This window comes from Rutilus rutilus, assembly GCF_951802725.1.
Source record: "Rutilus rutilus genome assembly, chromosome: 13".
NCBI classification, from domain to species: Eukaryota; Metazoa; Chordata; class Actinopteri; order Cypriniformes; family Leuciscidae; genus Rutilus; species Rutilus rutilus.
The window spans coordinates 22,739,246-22,766,405 of record NC_140218.1 but is presented as its reverse complement, the minus strand read 5'-3'; the positions used below and the strand labels follow the sequence as shown (position 1 = coordinate 22,766,405).

Genomic DNA, 27,160 nt, shown 5'->3' with positions numbered 1-27,160 from the left:
CACATCTACACGTACAGCCCAAGTAAACTTTATTTAATTATTTTTAAACACATTATGCAACACTCATTTACATTCGGCACCTCATGGTTGCTTTACTGACTGACTGATTTTTTTTTTTTGGTGGGATTATCTACGTGTTCAAAGCTTCAATAATTTGGTTAAAGACTGGTACAGTTTCCATTGCTAGTCCCCTCCTCTGATTGTTACTGCCAAAAATGGCAGTTCCCTGACAGTTCCATTATAAGTGCAGTAGGGCGAGACCGGGTATGGTTGTAACACTTTTTGCTTCGGCATCTGTAACTCAATAAATTTATGAGCTTGAGTGCTCAAACTTTTATAGAAAGTAGGCACATTTGTTTACTACAAAGCCTGTAAAGAACATGTAGGACTAACAAAAAAACAGTGTAAATTTGTGTGTCTATGTGTGAATATTCTCAGTCAGAGAGTAACAATAGTGAAAAATCTGTGTTTTTAACAGAAACTGCATGCATAGGGCATATTTTACCCACACATCCTTTGGCTTTGAGTTGCTAAATGGCTGCATACAGGCAACATAAAAGTTTTCATTGTCTGAGGTCTCAGAATCCTCACCACTGGCTTTCAACATCGTCACAACTGATCTGACTGACCTGAAACCTCTTAAAAAAAAGAAGAAAAAAAAAACACTGGCAGGGACACATCTGTCTTTCTTTTCCACCTTCTATGCATTCTGTAAAATCATTAAAAATAAACTGGTTTTAGTTATATGTTAGGTGGGATGGTTGTTACACTTTTTAAAGATCTGTTACTGTTACCTACCCCACCCTGTCAGCCATGACCTGAGCTAACTGTATTAGCATAATGGTTTGAAATTGGCAGGTTAAAAATGCATCACAGAGAAACTACAATTTAATCGAAGTTGTATGATTTTATTTGCAAAAGTCTTTGCAGAACAGCTGATATAGGCCTACCACCCTGAGTATATGTATATTCCCCGCCTCTATTACTAGAGGAGGGCACTGCACCCGTATCAGATTTCACACCTAACCCAACCGAAGTAACGTTAGAGCCATAAACGGGAGCGAATGGGAAGTGAGTGACCGGGACTCAATGTGTTAACATCCCATACCTGTGTGGAATGCGTCAGGTACACGCTTCAGCTTCAGGTAAACTACTTTATTTCCAATAGACCCTTATCAGAGTCAGATATATATTATGAGTGTGTTTCCTAATGCTTTGCTGGTTAAAAATGAAAAATGAAAAGTTGAATTCGCTTTGACGCGCTGTAATTGCCTCTAGTGATTCAGGTATCTAACTGAGTTGAGTAAGTTAGCCTATCTAACGTTAGTCATGTAATGCTTGAGTTAATGAGAAAGACAGTAGAGTAATACGCAGTTCATGCAGGCTGCTTCAGTTCTAGGTTTCAAAATGCGCTTAGCGGTAAAAGCTTTCGACAGCTCACTTTAGGTGTGGTATCACAACAGATTCGACGATTCGGAGCTTTAAAGTTCCCCATATCATCTGTTTCTATTGTATTCAGTACAACAAGCCAATGCATGTAAATGCCGTCTATTATGGCAAAAGCACGGGGATGGAAGGAGTCCAATTAAAATAGGTGTCAAATAATTGCACTTCTCACACAAAATATTTGTGTGAATCAGACCAGCACTACTGAAAAGATTTGCTGTTCTCTCCATTGATTTTTTGATGTGGACAGGTGGGATTTTAATGAGTCGGTTCACTTGCTGAATACATGCTTTACTTTAAGGTTTGCAGACATGTCTGGTTATAAATATATAACAGGTGTTCAGCTTTCCCTCCCTCTTCTTGTAATTGTCTTCAATGGGCCTGTAATGACCACTTCTGGTGCAGCCTTTTTTGTAAATGTCCCATCTCTTTCTGTCTCTCTTTCTCACCCCCCTTATTGTTTAGGAGGGTATATTTAAAGCTGTGTTACATCAGGGTTTGGAATACTCTCTGTATGCAGCTTCATCAGAGAACATCAGCTTTACGGTTATTATGATCACCTCGCTTTGATGTTTATTTGAAGTGAATGAAAGTTACACTCATTTTTCGCATTGCTCACAGTGACTATTTTCCCACAGGTCTTTAACTGATACCAGCACAATCATGATGGCCCACATATCTCTTCTCGTCCTCCCAGAGCGAACGACACTCACCCTGGTGACGGTTCTCCTTATGCTGGTTTCTGAAGTTCATACCCAAGGTTAGCCTATATGTTGCCTTTTACCTATACACAATATTACAATTCTGGTTGATGTTGGGAATGATTTTGCATGTTGTGACTGATAACAGAAAAATGGCTGATGTACTATCAATGGCTTAATACTATTTTGTCGAAATATATGAAAAGTAAAGCACGGAAAGGTAATCGAAATGGTCATGCACAATTAAAAATAAAAAAACAGCAGATAATGATAAACTAAACATAATCTATTGTAAGTCCCTAACACTTAAAATTCGGCAGTTTCTGTTTGTTTGTTCCTGTATTTTTACGTATGTCTCTGCATCCTTGAAAATGTTCAGAATTTAAGAGCCATGGATAATTGCTGGTGCCTGGTGCTTCCATAATTAGATGTCCTCTTTTCTAACCAAAATGCAAGGCCTGTGCACTTCAAAATTAAATAAAGGGTCAAGTAGCACTGTAGCCTTCATGCCCACAATATAGCAATCCATATATAGCTCTTTTTGTGGGACAGGAATACATTCGCTTTTTCATTCATTCAAAGGTCAAGTGTATAATTTTATAAAGTTAATGTTTCTTACATGGTAGTTATATTCTTAACCGTTAATTCAGATATTAAAAGGAAAATCATCTTAATTATATCCCCTCATAATTGTGTCTTTTCTGAATGGTAATAGTTATAATACTAATAGCACTAATACTATATCATATTTGCCTTAAAGAAATAAACTATTTTTAGTAAACTATTATTAGTAAAGGCATTCTCAAATGATTTGTTCTGTCTTTGTAATTATGATGGTATCTGAAATACTGCCAGAAAACACACATCTTTTGTTTCGTTTGTGAAAGGTCAACTGCATTCCTAAAAGTCTATCTAATGGGACCGAATTTACAACCCACAAAGTGTGTTGTAAGTAACCCCACAAAACAACGAAAAACCTATAAAAGTCAGAAAGACATATTTAGACACTAAAGACACCTTTAGCCAAAATCAAATGATACTGATTCAACTCTGTCTAAATTGTAACTTTCCCCAAGGAAAGGAAATCTTTGGTTAGCAGCACACCAGAATAGAATAGTCTTTAGAATGCAGAATTCCTGCCCGAGGCCCTTGTGCAACATTGCGGAATCCTTAGACAACTTCACATAGCTCTTGGTGGACATTGCTACATTTGGGAAAGAAATTTGCCTTAAAATGCTTGGAATAATTTATGTCCTTTCTAGGCCTCTTGTTATCTCTGTCTTCCCTAGAGGATACATGCTGTGCGTGTGTTTTCCACACTTTTTTTTGTCTGAACGTTTGGCCGCACATTTGTTGACTTCTGGGTTGGTGGTGCTGCTGTGTTCGGCCAGAAAGCTTCCTTTTGCCTTTGATCCACTGCCAGTTAATGCAGAGCATGGATATTTATTTGTTGCCACTGTAAAAATGTTGTTACCTTAAAGGAGCTATTTCTTCCAGATTTGACCCTTAAAATGGATGTTTATTTGTGTTATCTAATGCAGTTATTGCCATATTTAATAATAATGATATTGTATGATAATAAAATGATATAAAATGATAAATAAAATAAATGACCTTTACCTCATGAAGCATATTTTTTATACCTCATATTTTTTTTCTTCTAATGCATAATGCCAAGCATTTCACCATTCATTAGAAATGAATGAATTCATATTTTTTATTTAAAGTTAACCTGTTCATTTAGATTTTACCACATGAAGCATAATTTGTATACCCGATAAAACATGTTTTACAGTGCATGAAAGCCAATGCTCCCCTGGTTTTATAATAATAATAACATCAATGATAATAGTAAATAAAATATCTAAATTAGCAGGTTTAATTCAAGTTGAAAAAAAAAAAACCCACATGATTTTTTTATTTCTTAAAATTTTTATTCTTGATAAAACCTTTTTTATAATGCATGAAACCAATTATTTGACCATTCCCCTCATTTTATAATAACAATAAACTAAATATTTTGGCTTAAAATTAAACCTGATAATTTAGATGTTACCACATTAACCATCATTTTTATACCTGATAATATTTTTACAGTGCATGAAACCTAGGAATTCAACATTCCCTCATTTTATAATAATAATAATATTAATAAATAAATGAATACCTGAATTAACCTGCTAATTTAGATATTTATTTATTGTTATTATTGATGTTATTATTATTGTAAAACCAGGGGAGCCTTGACTTTCATGCACTGTAAAAAAATGTTTTATCGGGTATAAAAATTATGCTTCATGTGGTAAAATCTAAATTAACATTATATATATGATATCTTATATATGAAGCATATTTTTTATACCTGATATATATATATATATATATATATATTATAATTTTTTTTACAGTGCATGTAACATTCATCATTTCCCTGATTTTATTCCCATATAACATAATCCGGAGCTTAAAGACACTACAGTAAGAGGGGACAAAGATCTTCATGTTTTTGGGGTCATACCCATTGTAAAACTCATCTGGGCTATGACGTTACATGCATGCATCCCCTTCAGGCTGACCTTCAACCCCACCGAAAAGCAGATTTCCTGTGGTCCTCAACCTCCTGTTACCCTGCGGGGCATTACAGGGCCTGCTTTGAGCGCTCGCGGACAGCTGGGGAGAGGGAAAGACGGAGCAGGAAACATGAAAGAGGGGATTGTGACAAGCTGGCATGTGGAAATTATGCAGATAAGCTGAAGACAAGGGCAGAGTTGAGCAAGAGAACAGTGATGAAGGAAAAGGAGGAATGAATAAAAAAACTTCCCGTTCAAATATTAGATGGGTGAAAAAAAGCCATTGAGAAGCTTTTAGAGGAAGACTTTGATCTTTCAAGACGTACATATCTTAGTCCCACATACAGGCCTCTTTTCCCATGATTCTCTCTAGGAGTTACATGCTTGTCCCTCATCTGACTTCTACATGGAGGACACAAACTTATCAGGCATTTCGATTGTCTATCAGTCGTAATAGATCTGTTTCTTTGCTAATAATGTGTTGTGAAGTTGCATTTCCACAATGCTTGTTTTGTTAAGTCTTTGAATGCAATTTCCAGCCCGGCTGAAGCTGACTGTTCTGTCTGAAGATCGACTGCAGATGAAATGGAAGGAGGCGGAAGGGCCAGTGCAGGGTTACAAGGTCCGTGTGCGGCCCATCACAGGTGAGACCGCTTTAGGTATTGGTATTGATTAAGATTACATCATTACTTCTTACTAAAAGTACTATGTTAATTTACCTTTTTGTTACTTTTTCTCACTGTCATATGCTTGACTTGATGGCATTTTTTACATTTGAAGTGCTTTTTTGTTGTTGCTGTGGACAAAAACTTTGCATGCAATAACACAGGTACACCCCCGTTCAACAGTTTGGGGTCAGTATGATTTTTTTATGTTTTGAAAGAAGTTTCTTATGTTCACTGAGGGTGTATTTATTTGATCAATACAATACTGTGAAAACAGTAATGTTGTGAAATTTTATTACAATTTAAAATAAGTGTTTTCTATTTGAGTTTATTTTAAAATGCAATTCATTACTGTGAAGGCAAAGCTGAGTTTTCAGCTGCCATTATTCCAGTCTTTAGTGTCAAATTTCGTATTACCAATATTGAAAACATTAGTGTTTTCTGTCATTTTTTAACATTTGAATGCATCCTTGCTGAATAAAAGTATTAATTTCTCTCTCTCTCCAAAAAAAAAAATCTTACCATAAACTTTTGAACAGCATTGTATGCAATGTGCATTCATAATGTACATCATTTCTTAAAAAGGTGCACACTGATTGAACAACAGTGAGGCGTATAGCAGCCATACCTGCTGGCTCCAGGGCACATTAAATACTCCGCTGCTCTGAGGAAACACCCAAATTTTGGCCGCTACACATAACAGAAACTGGATTCCACTGAAGCACTGACTCACCAGCAGCATTTTGACACTTTTGAAACAAACTTTTCAGTAAATAAATCAAATTATGTTACTTATTTTTAAAAGTCGTCATGAAACGGAAGTTTCGATTCCCTATTGTGCCGTGTAAACAAGTAAAACGGCTTCTCGAACAAGATTTTTTTTTGTCCATCAGGAATTGATTGGATCATTGTTTCTATTTTGATTAAAGAATATGAGGGCACAGGAATTAAAAAAAAATTGGAACGTTTTAGTACATTCTTATCTCACTGAGTAAGCATTCAGAACAGGTGAGGAATGGGAAAACAGGATTTTTGAGAGATGATGGAATGAGGATAGTCATAGCCTTTGCTCATATCACCTCTGTCTGACATTTCATCTTGTTTTTTACCTCTCTGTATTTGTCTGTGAAACCCCTTCTCTCTCTCTCTCTCTCTCTCTCTGTCTTTATCTCTGTCTCTCTTATCTACTGTTCCGCCCTTGTGCTCAGTTAGGTGAGTCCAGACAGGTCTGTTGCAGTCTCGAGAAAGTTCACACAGCAAAACAAACAGCACGCATGCCCCACAGTGCTCCAGGCAGAGACAGACAGAAATAGGCAATCATGTTTCGTAATAAACTCTCACACCCTGCCGTCTTTTGATATCAGTTTTATAATGGTTACTTTTCTGGAATGAGACACCCTGACATCCCGGTTATTTATTTTTTTAGCCAAAAACTATTTTTTTTTCATATTTTTTTTCCAGTTTCCACCCTCTGACCAATAGTGAATTGCAGGTTTGATGTGGAGTCCAAAGTGAACTGTATTTTAATAACCACGTACTTCGATATCAGCCACTTTGCAAAGCTGCGTTACATCGTGAATTTACAAAATAATCTTCACCGACACATGCTGCTCCAACTGTTAAGATCTGACTGAAATGAGCTTTAAATCTAAATCTTTTTCTTTTCCAGAGGTTCAACAGCCAGAGCTGATGCTGACGACTACACGCGGCCGGGCCACGGTAGCGGGCCTGGACTCCAGACAGGAATACCTCCTCCAAGTCCTGGTGCTCAATGGGACACAGGAGAAACTCGTTGCAAAAAGACGTTTTACCAGTAAGAGTGGAGGATGACAGAACGTTGCTATGTGGTTCCTGTAACTTCTATTGAGTTTTTCACCCATTTTATCATCTGCCAGGCTGAAATAATAAGTGTGATTACTTTGGGAAACTAATTATACATCTCTGCACATCAAGCCACATGATTTGAGGAATCATTCATGTCTGTATCTAAAAGGGTAGAGTACACCTCAAAGTTTAATATCAGAATTAGCGGTTTCCCATCTAATTGTTGTTGGAGGTAGGGGAACTTTCTGCGAGAAAAAGAAATCTTTATGTCATAGTTCCCAGCGGTCAGAAGCTGTCAACACAGACCCAAAGTACAGAAAGCATTCCTTGTTTTAACACATCACCAACTACACACACACACAGACAGTGTTCAGGGAACTGTCTGTAATTGACACTGTCAAATGGTGGATTCCTGCTGGATTACAGGCTGGGACTTACTCTTGTGTCTTTACAGGCACAAAACACTTTTGGAATTCCCTTTAAAACACAGTAATATTCCACCGAAACGACCACCCTGAAAGAAACCTGATATCAGATGATGAAATGCCTTAGTTATGAACCTGCCTTTGCATTTGAAATTGTGAATGTGCTAAAATAAGAACGTAGACTGGACTTTATTTCATAATAGCTTGGTGTTGTCAAAAGATGCAGACTATGCCAAATATCTGTGAAACGTTGGGATTAGAGGTTGGGAGAGTAGGTTACTATGTCGAGCGTGCAGGTCTGGACAGGTTTGGATAGAGGGTCATGCTTGCTTGTCTGAGGGGGATTATTCCATTGTTCCCTCATAAAAGCCAAAGCATCCACTCAGTTTTTCTATGTGGATCTGCTTATATATCAAAAAGGTCTTGGTGTTAACAAAATAGTGCTTAAACGCGTTTTACTTGTTTTATGTAATCTGATTTGCCCAATAGTTTCCAATAAATAAGCAAAAAAAATGATCATTAATTTGACATTTCACGTATACACACGCTTTATCTATTTATTTTCATATCCTCCCAGTCATCTTAACTTTCCCTGTTCCTCATTGTCTCACAGTCGATGGATTGCGTGAGGAAGAGTTGATCCGCAGCGGGAACAGGGAGCAGAAGAAGAAAATTCCCTCCATTGGCTCTGGCTCTGGAGAACTGGATGACGTGACGGAGGCTCTAGCGGCCCTTCCCACTGTGCTCTACCGAGAACCAACGACTACAGGTAGAGGACCCGCAAACATTGTCTGCCAGTTATAGTTAACCATATATGTGTTTGTCAATCACAACCGTTTCAGCACTGATAATAATAAGAAATGTTTCGTGAGCACCAAATCGGCATATTAGAATGATTTCTGAAGGATCATGTGACACTGAAGACTGGAGTAATGAGGCTGAAAATTCAGCTTTGCCATCACAGGATTAAATGACATCTTAAAATATATTAAATGAGAAGTTATTTTAAATTGTAATAATATTTCACAATTTTACTGGCTTTACTGTACTTTTGATCAAATAAATGCAGCCTCGGTGACCATACCTTAAACCTTAAAACATAGTTTATATTTCTTAATATTGTGTTCTTGGCCTAATTATGCACCATTATCATAAATAAAACATTTTCAATATATTTACATTGAGGACGTCTGTTAATAAGTAATTGACATTAAAAAAAATGGCATTTTCAGTGTGAAATATCTGTGTATGCCTGCTTTAGCAGTTTTCACTCTAAGCTCCAGATGTGTGAAACGGTGTTACTAAAATGATGAAAATTTCTTAGACAAACCAAACATGCTTCTGCCCAACCAGGTGTACAAAGCCAAGGCACTCTGTGCCGACCTTTTGTCCCACGGCCTCTCTGTCATTATGCGTTTTTTACTGGCGGGGCTACAGATAGTTGAACTGGCACCAGCTCCTTCACTAACCTATTAATAAGAGTCCATTCACCCCCAAACACCTGTAATCAATGGTGCCTTAATGGGACAGGACAGGACAAGGAGGGGATTCTGTCCACCTGTGCGGGGTGTGGGAATACAGACACCATCACTAGCTCTACTATGTATTTTGATATCCCTCAAATATTCTTCTGAAACCACTTAACATACATTCAAATTTTGGTTTGCAGATAATTTAAGCTTTTGATATTATGTAACTGTTTTTTTTTGTGTGTGTGTAAACTTTACTTTTAAATACATTTAGGATTAAAGTTTAAAATTCTCCGACTGTGATGGTGTCATACTAATAATTGTATACTGACTTGCATATGGTCTTCTTGCATTTCTCGTATACTTCATTGTGATTAGTCTCGCATCTATTTAACCATTTATAAACACAATTATATGTACAAATGTGTTGATTGTCATACACATTTCTGAGTCAAATTCACCCACTTTTAAGGTAATTCAAACTCAGGTTCACAGTTATTGTGAATTTTGGATCAATCTGAGACAAGATTGCTTTTTTTAGCTGCAGTACATTTAACATTTTTATTTAGCTATCTATCTTTCACTCGTAATGTCTTTCTGCTACTATAGAGCCTCCTGCTGTACCTGAGCTTGAGCCAGAAGTTGACAGAAGCCCTAAAGAAAAGAAAAAAAAAGACAAGAATCGATCCAAGACTGAGGATAAAAATGATCAAGAAGATAATGGAGGGAAGTCAGTGAGAGAAGAGGTTACCAACACCAACAAACCAAGAAAAACCACCCCAACCCAAACGGTCACAGGTAATAGCACTCACATTTCAGATGGTTTAAATCAACCAGATGGACAAACAGCTATTGCAAAGATAATGTACAATGTTATTGACCTCATACATATGCAAATATACATGTCAAATGCACATTGACTCAAAGAGTCTCCCGTGGTACAGGAACATGTTATGGTCAGTGTTTAACAGAGTTAATGAGCTGTGTTGATGTTTCCTGTGTCTGTATAGTGAGGGATAATAACAGAATTAGGGACAAACTGGAGTTAATGACACTGTAGGTTGTTATCAAGGCCCCTCATGTGCCCTCAGGACTGAAATTTGTTCCCTCCTTCCTACCATCTGTAAAAAACACACGCATAGATTGGAATGCACTGGAGGAACACACACATACTGTATATGAATTGAAAAAAAAAAAAAAAATCTTGCAAAATCATTTCACAAAGTGCCTGATATAGGAGCAGAGAGGATTGCTTAATGTTTGCAGGTGTGAAAAGACTCATGGATACCCCTCACAGCAAAATATAATTGCAAACATGCACAGGCTAAGAGACATTTAAAGACATTCTCACACTCAGTTTATGTTGCCTTATTAAAATAGCAGAGTTTGAACCTTGCCCAATGTGTCTTAAGCTGTTTCCACACGAAAGCCGTTTGAATGCAGTGCTGGCATTCAGGCAGATCTGGTCCTTCTGGTGGACGGATCCTGGAGCATCGGCCGCACAAACTTCAGAAAAGTGCGTGACTTCCTGGAGGGCCTGGCTGTCCCCTTTTACATCGGCCCACAGGGCGTGCAGATAGGTGAGATGCAGAACAAGGCTGCATTTATTTGATCGAAAATACAGTAAGAGCAGTCATATTTGTGAAATATTATTACAATTTAAAATAACTGTTTTCTATTTTAATATATTTAAAAATGTAATTTACTCCTGTGATGGCAAAGCTGAATTGCTGGCATCATTACTGTCACATGATCCTTCAGAAATCATTCTAATAAGATGATTTGCTGCTCAAAAAACATGTCTTACTATTATCAATGTTGAAAAAATTTATTTACTGTCACCTTTGATTAATTTAATACATCATTACTGTTTAAAAGTATTCATTTGTTGTTGTTTCAGCATTATCTCAGTACAGTGGAGATCCACGCACAGAGTGGCATCTTAATAACTTCACCTCTAGAGAACCGCTTTTGGAGGCCATCAGGAACTTCAGATACAAGGGAGGAAACACTTTCACTGGTAACTGTAGATATTTTACCCTTAATATTTCTTACTAACCTGATATTAATAAATATTATAAAAAGAAAAGTTTAGACTTAAATGCACCCCTGTGAATGCACATTATATAGTAATGTATTATGATGCTGGGCAACCATAAATACCCATGAGCATTTGTCTGTAATTTATCGGTCTAAATACACTAAACGTTTCTCAGTGATACGCTACTCAGTTTGAGGTACATGTTTCAACTGTAATTCCTCACCACATAACAAGAGTATGTCCATCAACAAACCGACATGTATTTTTCACATTTATGCTGCACATGTGGGAACTGTATTAACTGTATTAATAACGGTGTATAAGTTTGCCCAGCACCAACGTGAATGACTGATGTAACAAACGCTTTTTTTACTCAAAGTAGAAAGAAGGAAAGACAATAGACACAGTTTTAGGTAATAGCTGATTAGCAGAGGTATTTCAGTACTTTCAATACAGAAACTTACACAAGTTGTGATTCTGAGGAGCAAGCTGGTCCAAATAAACTGGGCACTGACCAATCTTTCAGGAGCAAGTGTTTTGCGGATCCCACGTTGAACTGACGTTTGAGGGCAGGTCAAGTTGTTTGCAGGCGGACAACGTACAACATAGGTGGGCATTATGCAAATGTATCTTCTAGTGACGAAAAACCGTAAAGCAGTGGGATTCGAAACCCAAACGACTCGTAAAGGCGGTTCAGAGTCGATTCTTTCTTTTGGGAGACAATAACTCTATTTATCGTGCACTTTCGACTTTACAACTTTGCAGAAAGTTTACATTCACTAACAGCTTTATTACACACTGCATGAAAGGGAATATTTGAAAAACCATAATAAGGGGCACTTTAATATCTATTGAACATTTATGTCTTGTATCATATTGTCATTGTCACCATTTATAAGCAATTATGTTTCCTGTGGTAAAGAGGGTTTCATCATTCCAAAGAACACCTCTTGCCCATTGTAAAGTCACTGAAATGCACAGCATCTTGTGTCTTAATGTTTTTTGTCTAATAATCTTAGTCCGCTTAGTCCAGATTCTTTTATGAAACCAATAATTGAATTTGCATGCAAATGTCCATTTTAACATCATGATGTCTGTACCTAAGGTCAGGCTTTAATCCACGCTCTTGAGAACAATCTAAAGGAGGAGGTAGGGGCACGGCCCAACACCCCACAATTCCTGCTGCTGTTGACTGATGGGAAATCTCAGGATGATGCCATTGCTGCAGCCAATAGGCTGAAGAATGCTGGCGTGGAGATCATTGCTATAGGTGAGAGCCTCTCTTAGCAAATCGCACATGGAGTGTAATGAATTTAAGAGAGGCTATGAAGATGAACACTGTTTGCTAATGAATACACTACCGTTCAAAAGTTGGTGGTTGGTAAGATTGTGATGTTTTTTTTTTAAAGTCTAAAGACTGCATTTAATTGATTAATGCAGTAAAAACAGTGATATTGTGATATATTATTACAATTAATCCAGTCTTCAGTGTCACATGATCCTTCAGAAATGAATCTAATATGCTGATTTTCTCCTCAAGAAATTGTATTCACTATTATTAATGTCTTAACTGTCACTTTTGTTTTGATCAGTTTAATGCATCATTGCTGAAAAAGTATCTTTTTAAAATAAAATACTGTCCCCAAACTTGTGAATGGTAGTGTGTGTATATGTGTATGTATATACAGTATATATATGCTATTACATATTTAAAATGACCTTTGTTGTAGTTATGTATATATACACATATTTATGTTTTTATTTTATTTCTTTTTCACTCATGTCCAGGTGTGAAAAATGCAGATGAGGCAGAGTTGAGGCAGGTGGCGTCTGAACCACTGGAGTTGAATGTATATAACGTGAATGATTTTCCTCTGCTCAGTAAACTGGTGGGCAGACTAGCACGCATCCTCTGTGGCAAGATTGAAGACCGTATAAAAGCGAAGAGTAGGTCAATCACACACACATTTGTTTTCATTATTTTGATCCTACAAATTTCTTCTATGTACTTAAATGAAACGTCATGCATCTTTTGTAAAAAGGAATGGAGCGACCCACTGAGGACCCAGTTCTGTCCTATCCCAGCCCATCTGATCTGCAGTATGTAGGACTAGGCTCGCGAGAGGTGCGTCTGCGTTGGACGGCTCCCAGCAGAGGTCCCCAACAGTACAGAGTCGTGTATCACACAGCTGAAGGACAGAGTCTGAAAGAGGTGAGCCAAGTGTCCAGCACTAAAATGTCTGCGTAGGTTAGACTAAGAGTTGGCATCTACCGGCCATTGATACACACTTGAGGCTGTTTTCCTGTAAATATGTAAAAAGCTATAATTTCTTGTATCAGATGGCAGTGTTTATTTTGTCTTTGGAGCACTAGGAATTGAGGAAAGGTTGGTTTGTTGGCGCCACCTACAGGACATTGTCTCTGCTGTAGTTATAATTGCATTCAGAAAACTCACTTGCATGCATGCATGGTAGTCATGTTGTTGATTGATCTCAGGTGGTGGTGAATGGAACGGACTCCACGGCACTGCTGACAGGACTGTCCTCACAGACGCAGTACCACCTGTCCATCTTCCCCGTCTATGAGAACAATGTGGGCTCTGCTCTCAGAGGCACATTCACCACGTGTGAGTTTCAGCATTGAAAATGCTCATTGATAACATTTCCTTATATATGCTGTTCCAAGACCACATTGAAAATCTGGGATTCAAAACGTGGAAATAAGGAGGAAATTGAAATAAATAAATGATATGATAAAAATGTATTCTGCACTATATCTAGGTCACTGATCAAATAAGCACATTTGTGACATTGATCATGTGAGCTTTTGAACCTTCGGTCAGATATGCTTTCTTCTACTGAAGCTTCTGTGGATCATCTCAAATCATTCTGAAGAACATGTCCATCAGGTTCCTCACAAACTTGTGGAGTTCACGCAGTTCTAGTTCATTAAAGTTGTTCTGAAAATTCATGCTGGTTTTTCTGAAACTTTTTGCTCATATTTTTATGCTGCTAGTTTGGTTTAATGAATGCTCTCCTTTTTAAAGTACCATTGGCGATACCTGAAGCTCTAGAGGTCACCGCCTCCTCCCCCAGCAGTCTGCGGGTGCGCTGGCAACCAGCCGCAGGAGCCACACAGTACATGGCCTTATACTCAGCCCTTAATGATGGAGAGCCTGATGATGCCAAAGAGGTGTGAGTCTGGAATCCTGTGATGTCTCACCATGTGGCTCAGGGTCTCTAATTATGTTACATTGTTTTGATGCCTTTCCTGTGCTCTTGTATTTTGTGCCAGGTGAAGTTTGGACCTGCTCAGACGGACGTGGAGTTGGTGGATCTGATGCCGTCCACAGATTACTCAGTCACACTTTATGCTTTGTATGATGAGGACCCTAGTGACCCAATCACAGCCATCGGAACCACGTGTAAATATCGATTCATTATCAGCATTTACATAGAAATGTATCTACTTCTATCTGAGGTCTGTGCACAACTGATTTTTTTCTGCTCACACACACTTTTATCCTGTTCCCACAATGAATTTTTTTTCTAGGGCGTCACAAATATGGTGTGACAGGTCTTTATAAAATGCTAAATTATATAAACATTTACTCACCATCATGTCATTCCAAATCTGAATGACTTTCTTTTTTTTTTTGTGGAACATAAAAGAAGATATTTTGAGAAATGTCTTAAACCAAACTGTAAGGAACGTCTCATTCCATCTGTTCTTTCTCTCATCTGTCTATTTTTTTTTTTCAGTCCAATTGCCATCTCCTCTCAGTTTGCAATTTCCCATGGTCAGTCATAGCACTCTGAAGGTCACATGGGTCCCTGGAGCTGTCGATGTTCCTGCCCACCGCATCATCTACAGCACCAATCACGGCAGTGATGTCAAGCAGGTAAGCAGATCCCAAAAGTCTTTTGATGAGGTTCTGATGTCCCAAACAGCTTTGAGTCTTTCTTTCTTGTCATGTTTTAGTTACACTAGTACAGGCTAAACTACCATTTAATAGTTTGTGGTCAGTAAGATTTCTTTTTTTTCTGGAAATATATATTTTTTTATTATTCAGCAGGGATGCATTAAATTGGTCAAAAGTGAGAGTAAACATCATATTGTTACAAAAGATTTCCATTTCAGTTTCCACAAAATCGACAAGAAATATTTCTTGAGCACAAAATCAGCATGTTAGAAAGATTTCTAAAGGATCATGTGACACTGAAGACTGGAGTAATGTTGCTAAACATTCCATCACAGGAATAAATTACTTCAAATAGAAAACCGTTATTGTACATTTTAAATTGTAATAACATTACACAGTATTACTGATTTTACTGTATTTTTGATCAAATAAATGCAGCCTTGGTGAGCATAAAAGACTTCTTTCAAAAACTTTTTTAAAAAATGTACCAAACTCAAACTTTTGAGCTGTAGTGTACAGTATGTACTCATTCTCTCTGTTTCTCAGGTGGAGGTCAAAGGTGTGAACACAGTGTTGCTGCAGAATCTGTCTTCCCTCTCCAGGTATCTGGTATCAGTCCAGTCACTCTATGAAAAGGGCCTGTCCACTCCTGTCACAGCCAATGTCACTACCTGTAAGTTACACACATTTTTGACTAGTTTCGTTTTTTATCTCCAGTTTGGAAGATTGTTGCTTAAATGCTCTTTGATATTTCAGTGAGGGTCCCGGCTCCCTCAGATCTGAGAGTCACTAACTTCTCCGGCAGTGACATAACAGTGCGATGGGAAGCCGCGGCGGATGATGTGGTCTCTTATCTCATCAAATGGATCTCCCTCAGTGGAGGAGACCTCAGGCAGGTTCGCTCCAACTCTAGCTACTAGAGATTCTACTGATTGAAATAGTTTTGATGACTACCTGAATTTAGTAAGAGGCTAGAGTAATTTGGTAATAGATGGTCATTCATGGGTATATTCCAGCTGACGGTAGATGGAGAGAGTGAGGGGGCAATCTTGGAAGAGGTTGAGGAAGATAAGGAATATCAGATTTCACTCTCTGCATTATATGCCGATGGGGCTCAGAGTGAGGCTGTGGCCATACGATACAGCACCTGTAAGTATATAAACTCATACGCATATAAACAAAACTTTGACTACAATATATAAATAACTTTGTTGCATTTTTTTGCACTGCTTTAGTGTCTGGAGGTGGTCCGAGCAGTTTATCCATCTCAGAGGAGACAGCAGTCAGTATGCTGGTCACCTGGGTTCACCCCAACGCCCATGTGCTTCAGTACCGTGTGTCATACACTCCCATCAATGGGGAAACGAGGGAGAACACAGTGAGTGCTTTTTGAGGAGTGAAACATTTTATTTTGTATTGCCTTTGTGTAGTTGAATTGCTTTCTCTCCATCGACATACACCTTATTGAGGGACCTGTCATAGTGTTTACCTGCTGAGCGACCTGCTGTAATTTGTATTATACAAATGGCTATTATAGGAACCACTCAGAACAATGTAGTAACCATTTACAAAAGGCACTTAAAGGTGTATGTGACAAAAAATGTTTTGGCCTAAAAAACACGTGACATCACTTAGAGCACCTTTAAAACCACTTACATTGCCTGAGCAACCGCATAATAATAATAATAATAATAATACATTTTATTTGTGAGTGCTTTTCTGAGCTTTTCTGAGATCATGTGACACTGAAGACTGTGGGTGCTATTTTAAAGATCTAAGCCGCAAGTGCAGTTAGGGGTTGTCCGAATCCAATTTTGCTAGTTTAACAATGGGAAAAATGGTCTGCGAGCCCAGCGCATGGTCTGTCTTTATTCTCTTAATGAGTAATTGGTGTGTTTTGGGCGTAACGTGCAATAAACCAATCAGAGTCTCATCTCCCATTCCCTTTAAAAGCCAGTTGCGCTAATGCCATGGTGGATTAGCTATTTACATGACGAATTTACAAGCGGAAAGACTGAACGCTTCTCCGGAGAGCAAACGGATCTGTTCGTGCACGAAGGTTAAAAGTTTTAAAGGTTAAAGCGCGCAAGCAGACCATCTATGGGACAAGCTGGATTCCACCATATCATTATGTACACAATATTAATACATTGTAATCCTTTTATTTTTAATATTTGGCAATTGGCATGTCTGTGTGCTGCTGCGCGTCCATGTATGTTTAATAAGCAGAGTGTACGCGCATTTTGGACCCGCCTATAGGCGCATATTACTAACGGTACTACAGTTTATTTCAGTTGCCTCAAAATAGCAACGCACCAACAATGCGCCTGAACACACCTCGTTTTCAGACCAGTACACCCATGGGCGCACAAATGGGCGCAAATGCATTTGCTATTTAAACAACGTGGCGCAGGACGTGAAAATGATAACTGCATCGGGCTGAAACTAGCAAAACACTTGCGTCGCGCATGGCGCTGCATTCCGCCGGGTGTATGATGGGGCCCACAATGTAGTAATGATTTTGAAAATTCAGCTTTGCCATCACAGGAATAAATTACTTTTTAAAATATATTCAAATAGAAAACAGTTATTTTAAATAGTAATAATATTTCACATTATAACTGTTTTTACTGTATTTTTAATCAAATAAATGGAGCCTTGGTGAGAATAAAAGACCTCTTTCAAAAACATCTTACTGATATGTTTACTCTACTATACTCAGTCTAAAGTATTACTCTACTATACTTTAGTGTGTGTATATCATATATTAGGATATTATTATTAAGATATTAGATATTTTTTAATATTTTAAATCTATTTAAATTGTATAACTTAATATTTTATCATTTTAATTTTATAATTATAATTATAATTGTATAACTTTTGCAGCTCTAAAATACTAAAAATAAAAAAACTAGAAAAGCATTGATTAGACTAAACTGAACCAACAAAATCACAAATTAAAATAAAAAATAGAAACAAATAATGAATAAGTATAATCAACCAAAGAATAAATAGATTTAAAAATAGAGGTAAAAATTAAATTCAAAATAATATTAACAACCCTGGAACTTCTCACTATTTCTTAATTTGTTTGTTGTGTTATAAATATGGTGCAGTGTAATGTTGTCATGTTGGTTATTTTTAATAGGTGTCATTGCCAGGCAGCTCTAGGCGCGTCCTCCTGCAGAATCTGCAGCCTGACACTCGTTACAGTGTGCTGGTGACTGCTGAGTACCGCAGCAGAGAGGGCGGCAGTGCCTCAGCCCAGGGGAAAACCAGTGAGACACACAAACACACACATCAAATACAGTATCTTTAGTGTGTTCTGACCAAGTATGTACTTTGCACTTCACACTGCACTGCCAGACAGTGTCTTGTTCTTAATCTCCTATGTGTTTCTCCGCGCAACCAGCCAGCCTGCGGGTGAGCAGCGTGAGCGTGGTGCGGTCTGACCACTCCAGTATATGTGTGTCCTGGAGGCCCGTACCAGCAGTCAGTGGTTATCGCGTAGTCATCCAGGCCCTCAGAGGTACCAGCTCTGAAATGAACCATCATAATGCATCATGAACTTTTTTTGTGTGTGTGGAAAACTAGGCAGTTTGTTTTGTGTCATTTATTTCTCACTCTGTACGTTTGTGCTCAGATAAACAGACTAAGGAGGAGATAGTTGATGCTACCAGCAGCAGTCACTGTTTCTCTGAGCTGCAGTCTGAGACGGTGTACCGCATCAGTGTGCACTCCCGTCTGGGAACAGTAGAGGGCGCTGCTGTCACCATCCTTCACCCCACAGGTCAGAATCCTGTGTGACACATATTTTAGCCCCAAAAAAGAACTGATGTTATTTTTGTCTCAAAGGTAATAGCATTTAATTCTCTCATAAAGCAACTGCTCCGGTGAGAATTCAGGTTCCTCCTCGTCTGCATCCCATACAAAGAGAAGGTAAGAGTTAAGGGCAATTTATACTAAACACAAATATTTTCATTAATATTCAGTGCAAAGAAGATTTTGAATAGAAACAGTGCATACCTTTTTGATCTATTCATATTAAACCAATTAATTTGACATCAGAACAACGCTATTTTTCTTTGGTGAGTGGATTATTCAAGCTATGGAAACTTACTACATGCAAATGTACCGCAAGCAGTTTGCTTTGCTTTTCCGCTTCACTTTTGGTGTGAACAGGCCTATACGCTGCCTTTGGTAAAAATGCAGCTTTCTTTAAACATAACATGCTGTATTTCTTTCTTTCTCAGTGTGTCCTGAGATGACAGTCAGAAATCATGTGATTAAAGGTATATTCATATTTTTGCATACTTGCATTGAATTTTTGGTGTACATATGATCAATTCATACATTTCCTGAGAACCAAATTCATGACCTCAACAACCAAGAAAGAAGCCTACTGCCTTTCTCAGAGAGCAATATTATGCTAATGCAGGGCTCAACAGTAAGATTTTGTCTGTTTGCCCAGTCAGGCCAATATTTTAGGTGCAATATTTTTTTTCATTTCTCATTTTAATATAACTCATTTTTTTAATAGATTAATATAATATTTTGTTTTAAAAAAACTAAATACTTTAAATACTTTAAGTATTTTTAACACTTACTTAATTTGATCAAATATAAAATTTTCTTTACAAATAAAATTAGCTGGAAATTATAGTTCTTTTCATTGTTTTAACAGGAAGCTCCATCCTTATATTCATAAACTCTCTCATACAAACCTCGACTTAACAGGCTATCCTTTTTGTTTAGCCCTGAACTGTGTTAGAAAACATGAATTTGTGTGTGTGTGTACATGTGTTTTCTAGGTTTCAACATGATGGAAGCATTCGGCCTTACTCCGAGAGCTCACTCTACTATTGAGGGTGTGGCAGCTGAACCTTTCATCTTCAGCACCTTGCCCAGTTACACCCTCTATAGAGACGTACAGCTGACCCAGAGCACAGGGTAAGAAACACAAGCACACATATCATTAAACAGCCCAGTTACACCCTGCAGTCACCGCTCACACCCTGCGTGTGTCTATCGCAGCTTTATCCACCCGACTGGATTTTCTCCAGAACACACCATCAGCATAGCCTTTAGGCTCTTGCAGGATTCACCCCGGGAACCCTTCGCCCTCTGGCAGCTCACGGACAATGACTTCCAGCCCAAGATGGGGGTAGTGCTGGACCGTAAGCGCCTAGACATTTTGTAGATAAATTCAAGAATGGTTTGAATTCAAATTATTGAATTTTTAAATCCCTAGTCAAATTCATTAGATCCTTCTTCTCTGTTCTGTTATTTAGCTGAGAAGAAGCTTCTGCTGTATTTCAGTCTGGACTACAGAGGAGAGATACAGGAACTGACCTTTGACCAGCCACAAGTCCACTCGGTTTTCTACGGCAGTTTTCATAAGGTTTGTGCGAAAGTTACTGGTTTCTGATGCTCAGTCAGACAAGCTTTACAGAATGTCCCACTGGTTTCTAACAATGATTGGTTATTATTTGTACGTGTGCATTGTGGCATTTCAAAGCATTGGTATCTGCCATTTGTTTTAAAATTGAAGGTGCAGTAAGCACATTTTTTTAGATATTTGAAATCACCAAAACAAACACGCCCCTACCCAAAAGGATCACACCCCTGGTCTGTGATCAGCATCTTCATAGCTCTCTCCCCAAATTCAGAAATGCACTATATAGGCTTGTTCGACTTGAACCGGCGCTGCATAGACCGATTGGTGAATTAAATCAAAGTACCGCGAGAGCGATTCGAGAGCAGACGGCTCCGTACGCCGGTTCAAGTCGTGTAACACAACCCTCTTATGAGTGGACACGCCCCTTACTACTGATTGGCTGAATTGTGTTTTGGGGCTCGGTCCTATCCACTTTCAACAGCGTTTCTCAGAAATCACTTACTGCACCTTTAAACAATAACTTTCCCACTGAAGCTAAGCAGGGCTGAGCCTGGTCAGTACCTGGATGGGAGACCTCCTGAGAAAAAAACCAGGTTGCTGCTGGAAGAGGTGTTAGTGATGCCAGTAGGGGGTGCTCACCCTGTGGTCAGTGTGGGTCCTAACGCCCCAGTGTAGTGACGGGGACACTTTACTGTCAAAGAGCACCGTCCTTCAGATGAGACGTTAAACTGAGGTCCTGACTCTCTGTGGTCATTAAAATCCCAGGATGTCCTTCGAAAAAGAGTAGGGGTGTAACCCCGGCAAATTTGCCCATTGGCCCCTGTCCATCATGGCCTCCTAATCATCCCCATATACTGATTGGCTTCATCACTGTCTCCTCTCCACCAGTAAGCTGGTGTGTGGTGGGTGTTCTGGCGCAATATGGCTGCCGTCGCATCATCCAGGTGGATGCTGCACATTGGTGGTGGAGGAGATTCCCCCCTTTCATATGTGAAGCGCTTTGAGGACCCTGAAAAGCGCTATATAAATGTAACAAATTATTATTATTATTATTATAACTTGAAATCAGAATGGAGGCAAATGCTTGTAAACAGCAACAAAAAAGAGAAAAGCTTCATTTGAAAGTTTAGGGGTAAAAATTCAGCTTATATCCTTACAGATTATTAGCGTCCCACCTTTTACTGTTTTTTTTATTTTTTATTTGTTGAGAATTTCAATAAAATTTAAAAACTGTCCAAACACACTAGAAAAGAGCAAACGCTTGTCTGAAAAATGTTAGATAGCAACAGTTGCTAAGGTAGCATTGGTCAGCAATGGTTTAAGGCGGGACTTGGAGAAGAGTCTTTTAGTAAGGGAAGAAAAGAGATACAAAACTAAAGCTGCCACTGATTCTTTTTCTCTCTTTATCTGATTTGATGGGCAGATCCATTTGTCAGTCAGTCAGGTGAGCGTATCACTGTCTGTAGACTGCCAGCGGGTTGGTGAGAGGCCCGCGCGTCCCTTGGGAACTTTGCCTACTGATGGCTTTGAGATGCTGGGCAAACTAGTGAGGACACGTGGACCTCACAGCGGATCTGCAGCTGTGAGTCTCACTTCATGACCACAAACATACTGTTCAATTCAAATTCAAATATGATATAAAAATATACAAACAGTACATACACTACCATCCAAAAGTTTGGGGTCGGTAAGATTTGGGGGCGAAGAACTGCATTTATAAAATAAAGACAGTAAAATTGTGAAATATTATTACAATTTAAAATAAATGGTTTCTATTTAAAAATATTTTGAAATGTAATTTATTCCTGTGATGGCAAAGCTGAATTTTCAGCATCATCACTCCAGTCTCCAGTGTCACATGATCCTTTAATTGTGCTGCTTAATATATTTTGGAAACCGCTATTCATGTTTTCATTATTTCTTTGATGAATAGAAAGTTCAAAAGACAGCATTTATTTGAAACATAATTTTAATTTAATAAAAGAAAATTGTAACATTAAAAATATCTTTACTGTCACTTTTGATCAATTTAATGCATCCTTGTTGAATAAAAGTATTAATTTCTTTAAAAAAAACATCTTGCTGATCCCAAATATAACACACACACCATGTGTGTGCCATGTGTATTGTATTTTTCTCTAGTTTCAGCTGCAGTCCTTTGAGATCGTGTGCAACACTACTTGGGCATCAGAAGACAGCTGCTGTGATCTGCCCTCACAGGTACACAATCAATCTAGGTTGAGTTAACATCTCAATATGGATGGCACTGACTTACTTTATGTAGTGCAGGATGCCTTAAAGTTGCTTCACTCTCTGTTCTCTAGAGAGACGAGGAGAGCTGTCCAGCCCCTGCTTATGCTTGCACCTGCACCACCGACGTCCCTGGAGCACCTGGAGACATCGGGCCACCTGTGAGACTACAAAGCTGCATTTTCAAACCGACGCTGACTTTAGATAGCTTGTGTAATCATTTTAATAGTTGGTTGGAATAATTAGTGTTATGATAATTAGTAGTGTTATGATATGCCTGTTTTCAGGGGAGACCTGGCCTTCGTGGGGAGAAGGGAGAAAAGGGAGAGTTGGGCCAAAAGGTAGGGCAACTCGCTTACAGACTTGGTGGGGTTTGAACCTACAACCCACACCACCACATTTTGCTTATCACTGATATTGCACTATGATACACTACCGTTCAAAATGTTTGGGGTAGGTGAGATGTTTGAAAGAAGTCACTCATGATCAACAAGGCTGCATTTATTTGATCTAAACAGTAAAATATATCATATTGTGAAATTGTATTAAAATTTTAAATTCCTGTGATGGCAAAGCTGAATTTTCAGCATGATCCTTCAGAAATCATTCTAATATGCTGATTTTTTTTTTCATTTTCAATGTTGAAAACAGTTGTGCTGCTTAATATTTTTCTGGACACTTAGATGATTAGAAAATTCAAAAGAACATTTATTTGAACCAGAAATATTTTGTAATATAAACATAAATGTCTTTCCTGTCAGTTTTAATCAATTTAATGCATATTTGCATATGACCATTTTCTGCATCTCTTCAGGGTGAGGTCGGCCCACCTGGTAAACCGGGCCCTGAAGGCGGCTTTGGTACTCTTGGACCTGCTGGTCCACGAGGAATAACCGTAATGGGCAAAGTGGTATGTCTACAACTTGTTCTACAGAGAAGAGCTAATGCATATGAGCATTTGGAACTGATTAAAACTCTCTCTTTGTCTATATAAGGGTCCACCAGGAGCAAGAGGGGAAAAAGGAGAAATCGGAAGGCCTGGGAGTCAGGTGAGCTTTTAGACCACGGTTGTAGCAGATCATATTAGAAGTGTTGATTTCTGGTATATCTCACTCTTTCTTCACTTTGTGTTCACAGGGTTTACCAGGGCCTCCTGGTCCGAAAGGTGAAGAGGGTATCCCTGGTCCTAAGGCAAGTCTCTGTGTGGCTCAAGGCTGTTATTTTCCTATGTGCATTTGAAATGTTTAATCTGTCATTCCTCTTTCCGTCTATAAATTTCCCACAGGGGACTAGAGGAGTGGAGGGTAACATCGGCAGCCCAGGAATCACAGGACCAAGAGTAAGACAGCTTTACCTATTTGCATTCATTGGAGTATCTAATGCATGCTTTTATTGCACTCTATTTTACATCCATGTTTACACTTTTGTAGGGTTTCCAGGGTTTGCCTGGTCATCCAGGGCCAGTGGGAGAGAGAGGGCCTCTAGGTCCTGTAGGGCCCACCGTGAGAAACTCAATTACTCTTTATGTCCTTGATCCACATAATCCAGCCAAGATAGAACTCCAGAAAAGATTTTTTTATGTAATAAAAAAAAAAAAAGGTTAATGTTTAATACCACATTATTTTTTCTCTCTCACAGGGTCTTTCTGGAAGTAAGGGTGAGAGAGGAGAGAAGGTAGGTTACAAAATGACATGTTTGCTATTTGCAAACGTTGAAGCAGATGATTAAATTGTATTGATTCTTCTGTTTATTAGGGCGAGCCACAGTCTCTTACCATGATCTACCAGCTTGTTACACAGGCCTGTGAAAAGCTTGTGCACAGTATGTAGTACACTGACTACATCTGCTTTAATTCAGTCACAGTAAATGCAGAATTTAAAAAGCAGCTTTGATGGAAATCTTGGCCTGAGTAACTGCATTTTAATTATGAGTTGTTAATAAATTGTGTTCTAGATGAAGTGCTAAAGTTGGATGCTTTTCTGAATGAGATGAATCGGAAGCCAGTGCCCATCCAGGAACCAGTAGCGCCACCAGGAGAGCCTGGTATACCAGGGGGAAGAGGGTCACCTGGACACCGAGGCCCTCAGGGTCGACAAGGAAGCAGAGGGGAGTCTGGGAAACTTGGGTACCCCGGTGAGCAGGGTAAGCCTTGACATTTTCTTTCTTAGGCAAACTCTACATCTGATGGTAGTCGCATTTTGAATTTAAATGATGTACTTAATTCTGTGATTAACTTCTAGGACGTAGAGGTATGCCGGGTGAGAAGGGGTCTCCAGGACCAAATATGGTGGGACCACAGGGAATAAAGGGTTTTGCAGGTATTGAAGTATATTTGTGTATCGCACAGCTGTGTTGGTAAAATTGTTTAATGGGGTCGTCATCATTTTTATCATCATATTTAGGTTTCCTGCACCAAAAGTGTAAAAAACACTGAAACAAATTGTTTTTATTAATCAGTGTTTTTGTCTCGTTTTCCTAAAAATATCTAAACGTTTTTAAAACAAGATATATTTATCCGAGAGGCACAATTGTTTAAGATATTAAGACTTACACTATCATTCGGTCTGTTAGATTTCCACATTAATATGTGGAAACCGGGATACATGTTTTTCAGGATTCTGTGGTGAATCTTACTGACCCCCTACTTTTGAATTTCAGATGCTTTTCTGAAAATAGGTCTTATTGTTTTACATACCTTTGCTTCTGCACAAACCCAAATAATGTGTTTGTAATGGTTTAAGTGTTAATTGCACCACTATATGTTTCTGCTTCACCAGGACCTCCAGGTGAAACTAAAACAGGGGAACCAGGTCCCAAAGGAGAGGATGGTAAAGTAGGACTTCCAGGTATTCCAGGAGCTTCAGGTCAGCGAGGTGAAATCGGACCCCCTGGTGTATGTGACAACAGTGGATGTTATCAAGGACCCCCGGCTGCAGGTGAAGAAATGCAATCACGACCACCGTGAAAAACAGTGTAAGCTTATGTTTGACCATTTGAGTCTGTTTGGGTCTGACCAATTGTCTGTTTTCATCATTTTTTTCAGAGGATCCATACAACGGATATCAGCCTTGAGTTGAAAAGTTGCTTTTTTACTTCAGCACTGCAGAATCCTCCTTTGTAGAAAGACATTGCGTGACATAGCAGATAAAGTGATTCTGCCAGACGTTGACTTTGAATGAGCCTTTCGATGGACACTTTTAACTTTATTTTCTCAAAGTGGTTGCTGAACTCAGCTCAATACACCCATTCTGAGACCACCAAAGCACTGATCATCCTTGACCCTGTCTGTGTTACCCAGTATTCAACCTGATCTGCTGCTACAACACAACAGCAGATTCATGTGCAGAACTATTTATTCAGCACAGAGGAACTCACAACACACTCAGACTCTATTTTACAGAGACAGACATTTTGGTATCCAGACGAGGAACTAGTGTTACTGAACAATATCCGCACTAAGAATGTTTCAACTATTTTACTTTATGTATTTTATTGTATTTAATGCACTATATGTGTTTTAAATGTATATTGTTGAAGGCATATTACTTTCAATATTTTCCATTCCAGTTTCTGGATCTCTTTCTGGTTTTTGTATCAAGTGTTTTTAAAAAATATGAAATAAGAAATATTTTGCAAGAGCAATCTGTTAATATGAAATACACTGTGATATTATATTAATTGTCTTTTACATATGCAGAAATGCTGTTCATACATAGTATTTTATAGGATTATATTAAGTGAAATGGTCTTTTGTTTTTAATACGTTTATGTAAACCTGAATGAAATGAAACTGTTAAAGATCAAAAGTTGACTCACCTCAGATCTGTCATGCTGTCAATGAAAGTTACTGTTCGCATTCACCTTGGTTTCAGACAAAATAACTAGTTATCACTGCTGTTTACAAAATACAATTTTCACAAGCATAATTTTAGTATGCAAGCAGTAGTGAAAACATTCGTAACATGTAAGGTCATTTTCATGAAACTTTTATTACCAAGCATATTTTTTATATTTACAGTAATATATTTTCAAATGACATGCTTAACAGATCAAATCAAAATAGCACAAATTCAGAGTATTTCAGGAGGAAAGCCTTTTATCTCAGTGTAAATGACAGATGTCAATGCAATTATTTGTCGTTATAATTGCCAGGTGTACAAACTGCAAATAAATATTTGTTCCATTATTTTTTAACTGTGTGTGCCCAGTAAAAGGTTAATTACTATCAAATGTTGTGTATTTAATTAGTATTTGTAACATTTTGCTTACAACTTCGTACAGTATTGATTTCTTAAAAACTCCATTCCCAATGTAAAGTGTATCCAACATCCAACTTTACTGCAAATTAAAGCTTTAAACCTTTATGCCTAAATGAATTGTATTACACGAAATATTGTACAACTGTACAAGATCATTGTTCGATGCTTTTCACTCACGCTTTTTGCG

The 27,160-nt window shown here is 38.3% G+C and overlaps 1 protein-coding gene across 2 annotated transcripts; it reads left to right on the top strand.

Moving 5' to 3' along the window:
* The first annotated feature begins 1,021 nt into the window (after positions 1-1,021).
* On the top strand, positions 1,022-27,083 carry LOC311302083 (collagen alpha-1(XX) chain-like). 2 transcript variants are annotated; one of them, XM_084427671.1, is made up of 42 exons: positions 1,022-1,145; positions 2,085-2,206; positions 5,257-5,361; positions 7,052-7,195; positions 8,245-8,400; positions 9,710-9,898; positions 10,513-10,680; positions 11,001-11,120; positions 12,247-12,411; positions 12,930-13,088; positions 13,184-13,353; positions 13,638-13,767; positions 14,188-14,333; positions 14,436-14,565; positions 14,903-15,042; positions 15,610-15,736; positions 15,820-15,959; positions 16,080-16,212; positions 16,299-16,441; positions 18,215-18,344; positions 18,479-18,595; positions 18,710-18,856; positions 18,949-19,005; positions 19,320-19,358; positions 19,878-20,016; positions 20,101-20,243; positions 20,358-20,467; positions 21,888-22,046; positions 22,607-22,684; positions 22,789-22,875; positions 23,002-23,055; positions 23,529-23,624; positions 23,710-23,763; positions 23,852-23,905; positions 24,000-24,053; positions 24,145-24,216; positions 24,353-24,388; positions 24,469-24,535; positions 24,668-24,856; positions 24,955-25,032; positions 25,492-25,650; positions 25,758-27,083. In XM_084427671.1, exons 2-42 carry the CDS (start codon positions 2,110-2,112, stop codon positions 25,784-25,786), a joined length of 4,710 nt encoding a protein of 1,569 aa, XP_084283797.1. In that variant the 5' UTR covers positions 1,022-1,145; positions 2,085-2,109; the 3' UTR covers positions 25,787-27,083. The 2 variants fall into 2 exon arrangements, with proteins under 2 accessions (XP_084283797.1, XP_084283798.1); XM_084427672.1 differs by having other exon boundaries at positions 1,048-1,145; positions 2,144-2,206.
* The last annotated feature ends 77 nt before the right edge of the window (positions 27,084-27,160 follow it).

Coding starts and splice junctions, on each gene's coding strand:
- LOC311302083 (XM_084427671.1), top strand. CDS start 2,110: ATGATGGCCCACATATCTCTTCTCGTCCTCCCAGAGCGAACGACACTC. Junction 18,345..18,478: donor CTCAGCCCAGGGGAAAACCA/GTGAGACACACA, acceptor CCGCGCAACCAG/CCAGCCTGCGGGTGAGCAGC. Junction 18,857..18,948: donor CACCATCCTTCACCCCACAG/GTCAGAATCCTG, acceptor TCTCTCATAAAG/CAACTGCTCCGGTGAGAATT.